This window comes from Ixodes scapularis, unplaced genomic scaffold (assembly GCF_016920785.2).
Source record: "Ixodes scapularis isolate PalLabHiFi unplaced genomic scaffold, ASM1692078v2 PGA_scaffold1__304_contigs__length_218370807, whole genome shotgun sequence".
NCBI classification, from domain to species: Eukaryota; Metazoa; Arthropoda; class Arachnida; order Ixodida; family Ixodidae; genus Ixodes; species Ixodes scapularis.
The window spans coordinates 137,732,937-137,747,286 of record NW_024609846.1 but is presented as its reverse complement, the minus strand read 5'-3'; the positions used below and the strand labels follow the sequence as shown (position 1 = coordinate 137,747,286).

General features: G+C 53.3%; 1 protein-coding gene across 1 annotated transcript; it reads right to left on the bottom strand.

Annotated features, from left to right (window-relative positions):
• Positions 1 to 5,166: 5,166 nt before the first annotated feature.
• LOC120844632 lies at positions 5,167 to 6,024 on the bottom strand (the record flags this gene model as incomplete). Its single annotated transcript, XM_040216694.1, has 1 exon — positions 5,167 to 6,024. A coding segment is annotated over one exon (858 nt), but the record flags the coding sequence as incomplete, so codon positions are not given.
• Positions 6,025 to 14,350: the final 8,326 nt, after the last annotated feature.

Below are 14,350 nucleotides of genomic sequence, written 5' to 3'. Positions count from 1 at the left end.
GCTTACGGTACTCAGTTTAGTTTTTGGGTCGCTACCTGATCGACGCCCGATCGGGACGTGCCTCGCTCGCTCCCCAAGAAGTCACCCACACAGTGCGTGTTCAAAAGAGTTTACTCAAACTCACGTCGTTGAAGAGCCGCTCGTCGCTGTCGTCCCAATGACCTCCCTGACCGGTCCCTTTCGAAGTCGGCAGCCCAAGACCCCTTCCTTTGTCTCCGTTCCCCTTTTAAGACCTTCCCAAGTCCTTGTCCCGCCGACCGTCCAATCGGGAACCTTGCCGCGAGCCGACCCTCCGACGTCAGCGCTGGGTGAGGGGGCACTTGCCCCGTTCCTCCCGGAGAGCTCGGACGTTCCGCGACAGGACGGCGACGGAAAACGGGAAGGTCACGGGGAACGAAGGAGCGCCCGACGGTTCGGCGGCGGGGACCGGGAAGGTCACGGAGCGCGGGGGAGCCAGGGAGAGGGTCCCCACACCTCCCCTCCCTCAAGGCTCGGACCCCGGGGGGCCTGAGTCGGCGGAGGGTGGACGGTCCCCGGCCAGGAACTCCTCCAGCTCCGCCATCACCGTGTCCTCGGCGGGCGGAGGCGGGAGGGGTTCGGCCGGGCAGGCGAGTGGCACCAGCGGGGGCGGCAGCGTGTCCGAGACCGCGGTGGCGGTGGTCGCAGCGGTAGAGGCAGCGGCGGTGGAGGCTGCAGAGGTGGCCCCCTCCTCAGGAAGCTCCCGGGCCGCCGGGGCCAGGAGGTCGGGCCGGTCCCTCTGGAGGAGCCGCAGCGCTGCCTCGACGCACGTGGGGGGGGCCCACCGCCCTCAGCAGCTCCTGGTGGCGTGGGCTGGCCTCGTGGGTCTCGCGGTGAACCACCGGCACCCGGCAGAGCCAGCAGGGGTCCTGCAGGTCCGGGGCCAACTCGAAGGCGGGCAGCGTGTGCCCCAGGAAGGGCGGCGGGACCTCGACACCGGGCGTGTCGTGGACCGGTCTCGGCTGGTCCCGCCAACGCTGGCGGGACACGAAATGGAGGTCCCGCTGCCCGTCCCATGTCGTCCAGGTTGCCACGGTGTGGCATGGCCGCCGGCTCCAGGCCCGTCCCCCCTGCGGTGACGGTCCCTCTCTTCTCCTGGAAGGAAGTCGTGCGGGGCGAAGAGGCCTGCTCGAGCCTGGTCCTCCCCGCGCAGGCGGGCCCGACCCACTCTGCGGTGTGCCAGCGCGGTGGCTGGTGGGATCCGCGGAGCCCGCCTGGCGCTGTCCGGACCCAGCGTCCGACGCCCGATCGTGGGGCCACCTCCATGGTCGCCGACCTCGGGAGTCGGGCCGCCTCGACCCGGGGCGCCCACCCCGGGTACTTGGGGGAGCATTAGCGCCCCCGTTCTGGCCTGGCGGGCCTCCTGGGAGGGGTCGTCCCCGTCCAGCGCCGGCACGTGCTTGGCGTCCGGCGTCGTTCCAGAAAGGCATTCTGTGGGGGGAAATACAGTTAAAAACACAGAAATGGATTAAACCCTGCGCCGCAGATTGTAGTGACGGCAGAAACTCCTGTTAGAAGTGAGCTCGCCGACAGTGTCATGCACCGTCCGGCTCAGGCTCAGTGTCATGCACCGTCCGCTCCATCCGTGCTCCGGACTGCGTCTGCCGTCCGGCCGAGACGGGGCTTTCCCCGTCCTCATCAGCCGCTTCTCGTCCATCGCCGTCCTGGTCGCGAAGGTAGTACACCTTTAAATCGGTCACGTGAACAGGGCCAGACTCCTCGGTTGTGTTCGGCCGAGTGAGTCTGTACGTAAGCCGCGACACTCGCGTACTTACCTCGTAGGGCCCATCCCACTTCGGAGCCAGCGATGCTGCGAATCCGCAAGCTGCATTACTCAGTGGGTGCATTCTCCTCAGAACCAGGTCTCCGACGTTGTACTCCAGGTGGCGACGGTTCTTGTCGTACTGCGCCGCCTGCTCGATCCTTGCGGCATCGAGGTTCTCTCTAGCGTCGTGCAACGCGCCCGTCAAGCGGCTTTTGAGCCCGGCCGCGTACGTAGAGAGTGGGCGACCCGATGCCCCGTCGCTGTTTCTTAACCCGTTCTCTAGTGGAGACGGGAGCTCCTTACCCAGGTTCAGGAACGCTGGTGTAAACCCGGTTGATCGGTTCACTGACGTCCGAATGGCGAAACCCATCTCGACGATGTGTTCGTCCCAGTCCCGGTGTCTCTCCGTCAGCGCGATCAGCATGCTCTTCAGGTTGCGATTCACTCTCTCAGTGATATTGGCCTGAGGATGGTACGGTGTCGTCCTCTTGTGCTTAATATTGAGGGCCAAGCAGGAGTCCACGAAGACTTTACTAGTGAAATAACTAGCATTATCGCTGACTAGACACTTGGGCGTTCCGAAACGCATGAAAGTGTCTAACAACTTTTCCCAGATTCGCTCCGAGACCAGTTTTCTCAGGGGGTACAGCTCCACCCACTTCGAGAAATGGTCAGTGACCACCAAAAGGTACTGATTTCCCCGAGGACTCCTCGGCAGCGGGCCAACGATGTCGCACGCGACTATCTCCCACGGGTAGTGACTCATCACCGGCTGCATCAACCCCGGAGGTTTCCCGCCTCTCGGTTTCGCCTTCTGGCAAGCTGGACAGCTACGACAGTACCGAAATACGTCCTGCCTCATTCCCGGCCAGGTCGCGACGCGACATAACTTTTGAAAAGTCTTGCTGCCGCTGCCATGACCGGCCAGAGCCGAGTCGTGGAAGTATCTGATAAACTTCCTGCGTAGCTTCCTAGGAATCACCACCCTGAAGGGAGGGTCGTTCCCCTCCTCTTCGTCGATCGCGGGGATATAGCGGAGCAATAACCCATCTTCGCCCAGCAGATACGAATCGAACGGCGCGCCGATTCGTCCGTCAGTGTTCCCGGTGTCAACCGCAATTTCCGCAAGTTTTCCCAACACCCGCTGACAAAATCCATCTGCTCCCTGGGCCTCGACAAGCTCTGCCTTGCTTACCACTTCCCCCCAAGCCACGATCCTTTGCTCCCTCGTAGAGTGACCCACCGCTGCTACGAACTCCGGCTGCTTCCCCTCCTCCCAACCATTCTCTCGCTTTCCCGCGATCGCGGGGGGCTTCTCCCCCGCGCACGGAGGTATTCTCCCTCCTCTCCCGCGCTCTTCGCCCCCCAACGGTCGCGTCTCCTCCTCCCGACCACCGTCCTGGGGCGCACGAGAGAGCGCGTCCGCAACCTTGTTGCTCGAGCCCTTTCGGTATTCGACAGTGTAGGAGTAGCGCTGCAGGGTCAGAGCCCAGCGAGCCAGCCTTCCCGCTGGCTCCTTCAACCTCTGGATCTATGCTAGCGCAGCGTGATCCGTCTGAATGACAAAAGTCGTACCGTCTAGATAGAGATCGAACTTTTTCAAAGCGAACATGACGGCCAGCCCCTCCTTCTCCGTTACGCTGTAGTTGCGCTCGGGCGGTGTAAGCGTTCGGCTCGCGAAAGCCACAGGGCGCAACTGCCCATCGTGCTCCTGTAACAACACCGCTCCGACACCGTAGTCGCTCGCGTCCGTCTGTACGACGAAATGCCGGTTTAGATCTGGTAAATGTAAGCTCGCTGTATCAGCTATTGCCTTCGCGAGAGACGCGAAAGCCGCGTCGTGCTCCCTCCTCCAGATCCACCTTGAGTTTTTCCGCAGCAATTGGTTCAATGGCTGTGCTAGCTCCGCGCATCCCGGAATGAACTGCCGATAAAAACCGACCATCCCTAGAAACCTCTGAAGGCTCTTTACGTCACACGGCGCTGGATAATTGAGGATGGCCCCCAACTTATCGTCGTTCGGCTTCAACGTACCGTTGTCAACGATAAAGCCTAAGAGATTAACCCTCGAGGCTGCGAGCTGTACCTTATCTGGGTTGATCGTCAACCCAGCCTCCCACATTCTACTCAGAACGATCTCGAGATGAGTTAGGTGCTCTTCGAACGAGTTCGAGAATACTACGACATCGTCCCTGTAAGCCATGGCAAAGTTAAACTTCGCGTCCCCCAGCACGATGTCCATCAGCCGCTGAAAACTAGACGGCGAATTCGATAATCCGAACGGCAGGCGGGTAAACTCAAACAACCCCCTGTGACAAGTGAACGCTGTCTTTTGGACGTCGTCTGGTGCTACCTGGATCTGCAGGAAGCCTCTGCTGCAGTCCAGCGTGGTAAAGACCTTCGCGCTACCCAGCGAGTACATGATGGACTCAATAGATGGAAAAGGATACGCGTCCCTTTTGGTCATCTCATTGAGTCGGCGGTAGTCTACGCAAAGACGGGCTGTCCCGTCTTTCTTCGGCGCTAGCACTACCGGAAATGCCCACGGGCTTTGCGACGGCCGTACGGCCCCGTGTCCAACATTTCATCGAGAGCCTTATCTAGGAGAGCTCGCTTGTGCACACTCTGCGGTCTGGGGTTACAACCCCACGGCCTAGCGTCTCCCGTGTCTATCTCATGTTGTAAAACATGCGTGACTCCCGGCCTCTCAGTAAACATAGCTGCGTGTCTAGACAAAGCGTCCGCTAACGATCGCCTTTGTTCGGCCGGCCCGTCGAAAGAAGCCACGATCTGTTCAACGTTATGTGGTACGGCCCGCGCAGCTAACACCTGCTCCTCGCGCAGCTTAGCGAGCGCACATCCCGATCCCTTCCCCAAACTAGGTGGGGCTACAAAGGGGATGAGAGGGGTCAGCGGGTTGTAGTGGTACCCGTTATTCTTTAGGTCTAGAATGATCCCCTCTCGGCAAACGAAGTCCTGTCCCAAAATAACTGGGATTGACATGCCCGGCAGGTAAACAAAGCGCTGCCTCTTTCGCTTGCCGTCGAGGCCGAGGTGAAGGCGAACTGCGCATTGCGCCTCGGCCGATCCCGCCGCTAAACGCAACGGAGTTGCAACTTCGCGCATGCACAGGTTTCTTTTGCGGCAGTCCGTGTACACGGAGTCTCCGATGAGAGAGAGGGTTGAGCCGGTGTCGACTAATGCTAGATAATCTTTACCACCGATCTCTACCCGCACGTACGGACCCCTTTCAGGTGTCGAGTCCTGAGCCCGACATGCCGACGGCGCGAACGCTACCCGATCGCTGCCCGCGACTTCCGCCCTGTCGGCGAACTGACCCGGGGCCTCGGCAGCGGCCGGCAACCTTGATTCGGGCAACCCGATTACTGGCGCCGGCCCCGCGCGTTTTCCGAGTATCCGGATTCGGCCGCTGCCCACGTGCATTGCCGCCTGATGTGCCCAGGCTGGTGGCACCTGAAGCACCGGACTTGGGCGCGGTCGTCGCGTGCTACAGTTGATCTGTCGCTAACGGCACGCGGCGCGCCGCCTCGCCGAGCGCTGTTGTCGCTGCCGCGAGCGTCGTAACGCGTCACGTCTCCGCGGTATTCGACCGCGCCGCCCCCCCTACGGGGTTGCGCCCCGGCTGAGTTTGCGCTGGCTACCCTGCGCCTTTGCTCGAAGCCGAATGGGTCGAGGGCCCGAGGTGGAATTGCTCCGCCGTTCCCGCGATCCGCGACGGCCACGTACGCCGTCTGCGACTCGACGTAACCGTCCGCGGCGCGTCCCGTCCACGCGCAACCCGGCTCCAAGGACTCCTCGGCTCTTGGAGGGGGCCGATACTGCAGCTCAGCGAGCAAGCCCGCTTGAACCGTGCGCGCCTCTCTCGCCAGTGCTTCGAGGTCTGCGAAATCGCGTCCTCGAAGATACGCCTTAAATCTAAGGTGGCACTGGCGGATCGCTCTCGCTACTTTCTCCGCGTTAGGCGCGGAGGGTTCGGCCCGCGAGTAGAGCTCCTGGAGTGCACGGACGTACTCCACGAGGCTCTCATCCGGGTGCTGAGTGCGGCTCGCCAGCTCGTCGCGAATCCGCATCTCGTAGTCGGGAGGAAGGAATTCCTCCCGAAACCGCGCCCAGAAGTCCGCCATTGATTGAAACGGCGTTTGCAGCCGTCTCCAACGCGCGGCGTCGCCCGTCAGTGCAATCGGCACGATCTGCAGCAGGGCTGTTGCGTCCGATGCCCCCAAAGCGGTTACGTACGCGTCTAAATCCTGCAGGAAATCGTGCACCGATTTCCCGTCGGAGTACCCCGAGTACGTCGGCGTAGGCACGCTCAACCGCGGGCGGGGTATCGGCAAAGGCGCGGCACTCGCGACGCTTGGGGCTGTCCCCATCTGCCGCGACATCGCGTCCAACATCCGCGTCATTGCGCGCATCAGTTCACCGGCGTCTAGCACGCCTTCCGTCGCTGGTGAAGCTGGGGGCGAAGTCCCAGTCTCCGGGGGCGCGCGTGAGCCCGAGTCTCCGCTAATCGGAGCAGCCCCCGCGCTATCTCGCCCAGGCTCGTCCTCCGACGAACCGTCCTTACTCGCGCCGGTGGTCGACCTGGTGTCGAGCATTGTCACTTTCTACCAACTCGAACACAATTCGCAAAATTCGAGCACGCTAACCTCCAAAATCCGCGAAAACGCAAAGTGCACGACCTCTCAGGGAGGAGCGAAAGCAACGGCCAACCGATCGGGCCCCACGTTGGGCGCCAGATTATGTGGGTCGCTACCTGATCGACGCCCGATCGGGACGTGCCTCGCTCGCTCCCCAAGAAGTCACCCACACAGTGCGTGTTCAAAAGAGTTTACTCAAACTCACGTCGTTGAAGAGCCGCTCGTCGCTGTCGTCCCAATGACATCCCTGACCGGTCCCTTTCGAAGTCGGCAGCCCAAGACCCCTTCCTTTGTCTCCGTTCCCCTTTTAAGACCTTCCCAAGTCCTTGTCCCTGCCGACCGTCCAATCGGGAACCTTGCCGCGAGCCGACCCTCCGACGTCAGCGCTGGGTGAGGGGGCGCTTGCCCCGTTCTTCCCGGAGAGCTCGGACCTTCCGCGACAGGACGGCGACGGAAAACGGGAAGGTCACGGGGAACGAAGGAGCGTCCGACGGTACGGCGGCGGGGACCGGGAAGGTCACGGAGCGCGGGGGAGCCAGGGAGAGGGTCCCCACAAGTTTCCGTGTTGAAAGGCGACCGAAATCGGTGCTTTGGCGCAGACTTGGCGCAGATTCCCCACATTTCGGCAAAATGTAGCAGGATGTATCAGGATTAGCCCCTTGGCGCAGTTTGGCGCAATTGGCGCAGCAATCACATCACTGCCAACAAATTAAGGACTTGAAAGACAAGAGCGTAGACTTAGAAAATAGAAGTCGCTGGCGAAATCTTGTTTCTTATGGTGTAGAAGTCAACCACTCAGAAACGTGGGATCGTTCCGAAAAAATAATCGAGCGCATTTGTAAAGCCCTCGTGAGTATCGAATTGACATCGGTACAAAGGGCGCATCGAATTGGTCGTTACAATCACGAAAACAAAAGAGTGATTATTGTAAATTTTGCGTCTTACAAAGAAAAGCAGGACATTATGTTGAACGCCAAAACGTTTAAGGGCACAACGTAGAGCGTAGACCAGGACTACTCACCCGAAACTCGAGACATCCGCAGGCGACTATGGAAATTCGCAAAAATTAAAAAAGACAGATAGAGACAATCAGGAAAAACTAAATTTTGCCAAACTAATTGTTATTGGCAACGTTTTCACTTCGGACAAAGAGAAAGAGGAAGTTGTTCCTGCACCAAAACATTGACGCCCCACAAAAAAAAAAAACAGTTAGTTGTTAATTGGTTGCTGTTCTCGTAAATTGCAGAAGTATAGTAAATAAAGTGGATAAATTTGCAGGATTAATCGCGTCCGTCAAGGCTGATATTGTGTTTGAGACAGAATCTTAGCTGAATGCCTCTATTTGCGATAGTGAACTATTTTCGAAGGAATTTATTGCTTACCGGAAGGGTAGGCTCCGCCTCAGTGGAGGGGTCTTTTTGCTAATTCATTCTTCTCTAACGTCACCTGTACTCGATCTTGGTCACGACAAGGTCGAGTCAATTTGGTGCACCGTCACTTTAACTGATAATTTTTCAAGTGTTGTTGGTGCGTTTTACCCACCACCAAACTCGGATGTCGGCACATGCAGCTACTGCACGATATTGTCTCCGAGGCCGCTGGCCAAACTATTTTGCTAGCGGGAGATTTTAATTCGCCAGAAATAGACTGGCAAGAGGGCACTTGTGTAAACAAGGTTAATAGCCGCGTCAACCTTGAAATTAAAAGCATAGCGGACACTTTCGGATTGTTACAGCACGTGAAAGAGCCAACTCGGGATAAGAGTGTTCTAGACCTCTGTTTTTTTTTTTTTTTTGTAGCTCACCAAATCTCGTTAGTTCGGTAGACGTCATTCCGGGTAATAATGATCATCACGCGGTCGTGGCACGCATAAGCGCTAAAACTAATCGAAGTCGTGTGCATCAAGATGTCTTTTTGTTTGAGAAAGGTGATTACTGTAGTTCTCCAGTAAACTTTTTGACTACTTACCTGCCTTTGAGTGTCTGTCTGAAGATTATGATATCCAAGCATTATGGTCGGTTTTTAAAAGGAAGTTACTTGAACTTACGAATAAGTATATCCCAAGCATTTAATCGGCGATGCTTAAAAAACGAGAAAAAAAAAACATGCGGGACTTCACGTGTCCTTGGAATAATTAAAACAAAAAAAACGTAGGCGAGCATTTGTTAGATTTAAAAAAAAAAAGTAACAATCACTTAGAGAAACTTGCTGAGGTAACTTGGGAATACGAGTTGAATATAAAAAGTGCGATGGAGAATTATTTTTGTATACTAAATTATAGGATAAAAACAAATTCTAAAATGTTTTGGCAATACTTAAAGGGATGTGGCACCAATTTTGCAGGAATAAACGAAATTACCTATAACCAGCAGGTAATTGTAGATGATGCAGAAAAAGCTTCGTGTCTAAATAATTACTTTCAATCTGTTTTCTTACCCAAATATAACGCTCATTGTTTTTCACCCACGAGCACTGTCCCAATGATGCAGCCAGTCGAACTAAGCGTGAGTGGTATCGAAGTGTTACTAAAGAGTATCGACGGAACTAAAGCAGATGGCCCAGATGGCATCTCTTCGCGTGTGCTTAAAGGGCAACTCCGGTCCATACTTTCGATTTTGGGATTATGGCTTTTTTTAGTGCAGTTAGCGCCCCTGAGTTGCAAGGTGTAATTTTTTTCTCGTTATTGTGCGTAGTTTTAAAGATATCGACGTCTCAAAGTTTTGTTTGGGGCGCGGCCGACAAAACCGAAACTAGCCGCTCGAGGTTCCGGCAACACTGGAAATCAGCCGCTATGTGGACGTGACGCCAAGATCGTCCTCGTTCAGCGAGTACGCAGTCCAAGCGGCACCTACCTCTGTTGCGCTAGTCGTCTAAAGATAGAAGGCAAACTGATTTTGTTTTAACTCTGTATACGTGGTAGTTATCCAGCATATGTAGCAAGAGTTAGTGCGTATACCCAAAAGCTAGCGACTGGAAAACCCGTCAACTCGTTCGGTGGCGTACCCGGCGGCCGCCGCCGCGCGTGCGCTATGCCGTGCCGTACTTGTTGCTTGTATACCCAAAAGCTAGCGACTGGAAAACGAGTGAACCCGTTCGGTACCGTACTCGGCAGCTGTCGGCGTGCGTGCGGTCTCCCGCACTCGTCGCTAGGCCTAAATTGTCATCGTTGCTCCGTGGATGGAGCGGCGTTGCTCTACGCCGCGCTGCCAGTGACGTACAGTGCTGGCGCTTTCGCGCGGCGGGTCAGTCCCAGACACGAAGCTTTGAGGCTCTCCGGCGCGTTCCGCAACAACCGAACAGACGTGTGTCAAGCTGTAGACGTCTGTTTTTTCGTTATTTTTTTCCTCAGGCGTGTAAAAGCCGAATTTGTAAGCTACGACACTAATTCACCATATAAGTTCGTCCAGGTAGTGAATCTTTATACAAACAAAAAAAAAAAAAACTTGCCGCTCTAAAAAAAAACAGTTCTTTGGGCAGTCATTTTCTTCTCAAAGCTAGCAAAAGTTTTTTTTGGGTGATAAAGGAAAACAGAGAACGTTAGCAAGGTGAGAACACTTTCGTTCCCTTCCGCATTCCCAACCCCACCCACAATTTTTTTTTATTAGAATACATAGGATTTTAAGTTTTCCTTCGTAACTTTGACTAAGGCAAGTGTTTTTTTGTTTTTTTTTGCATTTTTAAATATTATTTTTACCTTCAGCCGAACTCGGGCAAATTAGAGAGTTGTAACTTACAAATCCGAACTTTCGCGATTTCTTTAAAGTCCCTTGTGGTATTCACAAGCGCAATGTTAATTAATACTGCTGCGTAACGGGTTGGAACGATTGGGAGGCGAATGTTTATATCGCATGAGCTTCACGCGCCGGCTGTTCGCTACACTGTTAGCAAGTGCCGTGTATTTGGTGAATATTTGGGGTGAAAAACACGCTATTTACACAAATTACCATAAATTTACACCATGAGTAACGGATAATAAGTTCAGATATCATGCGAGGTTGTAAAAAACGTGTTTTGGTTCGGTCATACACGCATAACCGTGTAGCCGACCTCGATAACACGCATCGCCTCCAGCGACGACCGCGGCATTGCCGGCTATCGAAGCACCGGAATGCTTGGGGACACACTTAGAAAGGACCGTCGAGACAAATGCCGCGGAAAGAAACATGTCTCGGAAACAGATAAGCACCAAAAGCAATTACGCATGTCGCGGGACGTTGGCGAAACCCGCGCTTACCGTGGCTCGCCGCCATTTTCTGGTCGATGGCAATGCGGCTTCCCTCATGTCGCCCATGTTTGCATTTAGTTTAGGGCTCTTTATAATAGCTTCTTACACACCACAAATAAAGTCATGGGTCCAATTATTCGTTCAAAACAGTTAAAATGGATATAAAAAGCGTGTCTTCGATGTGAACACGTGACATTGCAGTTGGTTTCGTTTTTGCTTCAACCTTCAACTGCTTCAACTGCAAGCGATATGGCCGATCTGGCCATGGCGCAAGCGCAACGTCGATGTACGGGGGAAGCAAGAGCCGGTTGGCTTTCGTTCTTTTTGTTTGACCGGAGAAATTTCTGGCAGCCGCTATTGTTTTGGTTTGACGGGACGCGAGAAGCTTCGCATAGAGCTTCGCAGTTTGCGAGCACATAGTGAAGACGTGACCGGAGAATTGCCCCTGTGATGTTCCCGGACGACGGAAAGTACCATTCGTCGTGTGTGCTTTGAAAGCGAGGGGAGTCATAGGGTCCACGAGTGCGCAACCACAAGCCAAGGTTCACGACAGCGCTGCGTTCTTCGGCGATCTCGTTCTGTTTGGGGCAACACGGCGATGCGAGAAAGGGCCGAAACGTTCGTGGTGTGTGGTGCGGTGCTTGTAGGTAGAAACCCGCACTAACGCGGAGCTCCTATTGGTTGTTGTGGGGTTGCGTTTAACGGGTTTAGCCCCGTCGTCGTCAGCTGATCCGGTCCAGCTGGTCGGGGAGGACGCAGCGAGCGTTCTTAAAAGTAAATCTTCCTTCGTTCCGTTTCAAAATGTGAAAGATTCCCGACGCATACCGTGAGTAAAATGCTGCGGACGTTTTCAACAAAATTACGTCGTTTTAATTGAACAAGGGACTTCGGATAGTTTCCCTAAATCTGCCGTTTCTATGCTTCGTGTCGTTAGACTGCATTTGCACAGCGACGTGTTCGCACAGCGACGCACACCGCTCGAGTAGATGTTTCGGTCCCGTAAACGACCGTTTATACAGAATTTCAGGGAAACTTAAGTCACCACCGATGTTTTCCTGTAAATCTCGTGTGACTCGTGTGAGTTTGTTGCGCTTATCATGCGGTGTGAATAAACTAGGGCAAGATTTTCTACCTGCCCACAGATGCATGAACTGAGACCAATTTTTTACGTAGAGAACATAGTGGTTTTTCTTTACATTGGGAAGAGGCCCGAATTTGTCTCTTTTCCCTCTGGCACTGCCCCAAGTTTCAAGTTGCAGTTTCAGTAGACATATCTCTAACAGGTACAAACTGCTCTAAAGCAGGTAAAAGACTGGGAAGTCAGGACGGTGCGGACACCGTGTTTTGCGCTTATCGCAAGGTGACTGATGCTTTTGCGAGGTATGCGGAATATGCAAACGATTTTGTTATGCCCTTCGTTTGCGTCTCCAGAAAAAAGAATAAGATTATTTACAAATTTAGGCGCAATCACAAGCCAAGATTTACGATAACAGTGCGTTCGCTTCGGTGGTCCGTGTAGTGGTATTATACGCTGCTTTCTGCAACACCGCGTCATGACGAAGAGCTGGAACGGTCACGGTCTGTGCTGGGCTAGCGGTTGACAGAAACCCGCATCGCCCGCATCGGCACCGAGTGCACTTGGGCTGTTGATGCTCGAGCCTTTCATACGCGGCTTGTCGCCAGCTGTTCCTGCTGCTCGACGGTGAGGAAGCGGCGAGTGTGACCTCTGAAGTAAATGTAAATCCTCGTTCATCCAGTTATCCAGTGTCAAAGTGTGGAAGATGTCCAACGTGTACTGAGGGCGGGAACTACGAGCGTTTTGCCTTGCTTTTATAACCGAAACCAGAGCAGCGAGATAATTGCCTTGCGTACTCCACAATGACTCAAGCAATAGGTTTCAACGGGTCGATTACGTCACCGCGGATGTAGGCGAGACTGTGCACTGTTTAAACGCTTGCAGTATCCACGGGTGCTACCAGAAAAACGACGTCAACAGAGAAGGAGCTCGCGATTTTAGCATAATGCAGTGCCACGGGCTCGTGAATTTTCAATGTGGCTATATAGAAATATCTAAAAAAAAACAAAAAAAAAAGCATCAGCGCCACATTAATGATCACGAATAACACCGGTCACAAACTCCCAAGCCTCACCGCTTCGCTCGACACCAACACGACATACGACAACAATCTGCATCAAATTGCCCCAAAAGTGAAGGCGTCTGCTCCCGTACGCGTACTACAACTAGCGGAAGTGAAGTGTTGGGCGGATGTCCTTCACAATAATATATATAAAAAATGCCTTGCGCAAGTATAATTTCCATTCATTATTGAATACGTACTGATAAAATCCCAATCATTTGTTTTTCTATCTGATTCAAGCGAGTCGGACTGCTCATAACACTGGTCGAGCATGAAAATAACAAAAAATTGAACTTTTTCATGGCTGGTTTAAGATTTATTGTTAGTACATCGTTGTTTTTCGCAAAGGACTAATTTTACAGATTTTGCCTCCATACTTTTTAAATGCAAACAGTTCTTACATACGGCTGTCCATTGTGCCGTGTTTTGCGTCTTCTATAAATCGGTAACGATCAGCGACCAAAGAGCTCACCCGTACATGTCAAGCATATATACGCCGCGGGGAGAGTCCGTTGTTAGTAGGAAGTGTCGGGCGTAGTGTCGGTGTTGTGTTTGTGTATGTGTCGCTGCTGTGTCCTACGTGGTGCTCGTGTTGTCTGTGATGTATGAGAGTAGCAGTCTACTCGTGATAGTTCCCAGCGTATTAACCCGTATTTACCGACTCCTGCTTTTTTTTCATTGGTTGCTAGAAATCGCACTAGGTGGCGCAAGTTACCGCCCGATTACAAGAGTTTGCTTGAGCTATTTATCCATGTAAATTCAATATTCGTTTTTGTTTTTGTTTTTTTGTTTTTTTTTGTCTAGCGGTTTTGTCGTAGCTGCCGACGCCACCGACCGCCGACGATGCACGTAGGTACCTTTGCACGTAGCTACGTCCGCCGCTCGGAGACTGTTTATTGTGCATAAAAGACATCGAACGAGAACGAACGCGTCCTGTATGCTTTCAGTTCGGCTGAAAGGCGCGGCTGGCTGGGCTCGTCCCTCGCCTGTTCTCGGCTGCTGGCCGCCATGCAGTGTTGCCAGACGGAGAAAAAAAAAGTCAGCAGATTGATCCCCAAAAAGTCAGTAGATTTGCACAAAAATCAGTAGATTCTACGAAATTTTCGTTTTGCCATGTTTTGCTATTTCCATTAAACCATACTTCATAGAAATAGTATGGAGTAACAAATAACATTGTAATAAACATAAATAAAAATGAAAAAAGACCAGTTCTCGAGTAATTCGTTATGAAGGACAAAATAAAATGGCACCGCAAATGTTGTTTTTTTTATTAGCATTGATTAGTTTTCCGATTTCGAGGATTATTCTTTGAAATCGAGACTGAGTCACTTTTGGGATTAACAGATGAGGGCGACAGTGCGACATCCACCTGTCGCTAATATTAAAACGAAACCAAAACAAGACGTTCCGGCAAGTGCGTGCGTACATGTCCAACGGAAGTCCTCTGCAAGCTGCCATTTTTCCTTTCTGGGCTGTGGAAGGGTTTTGACGCAACGCTGTCGGCGCGGAGCACTGTTGAGGGTACGCATTGTCTGCTACGGGCATA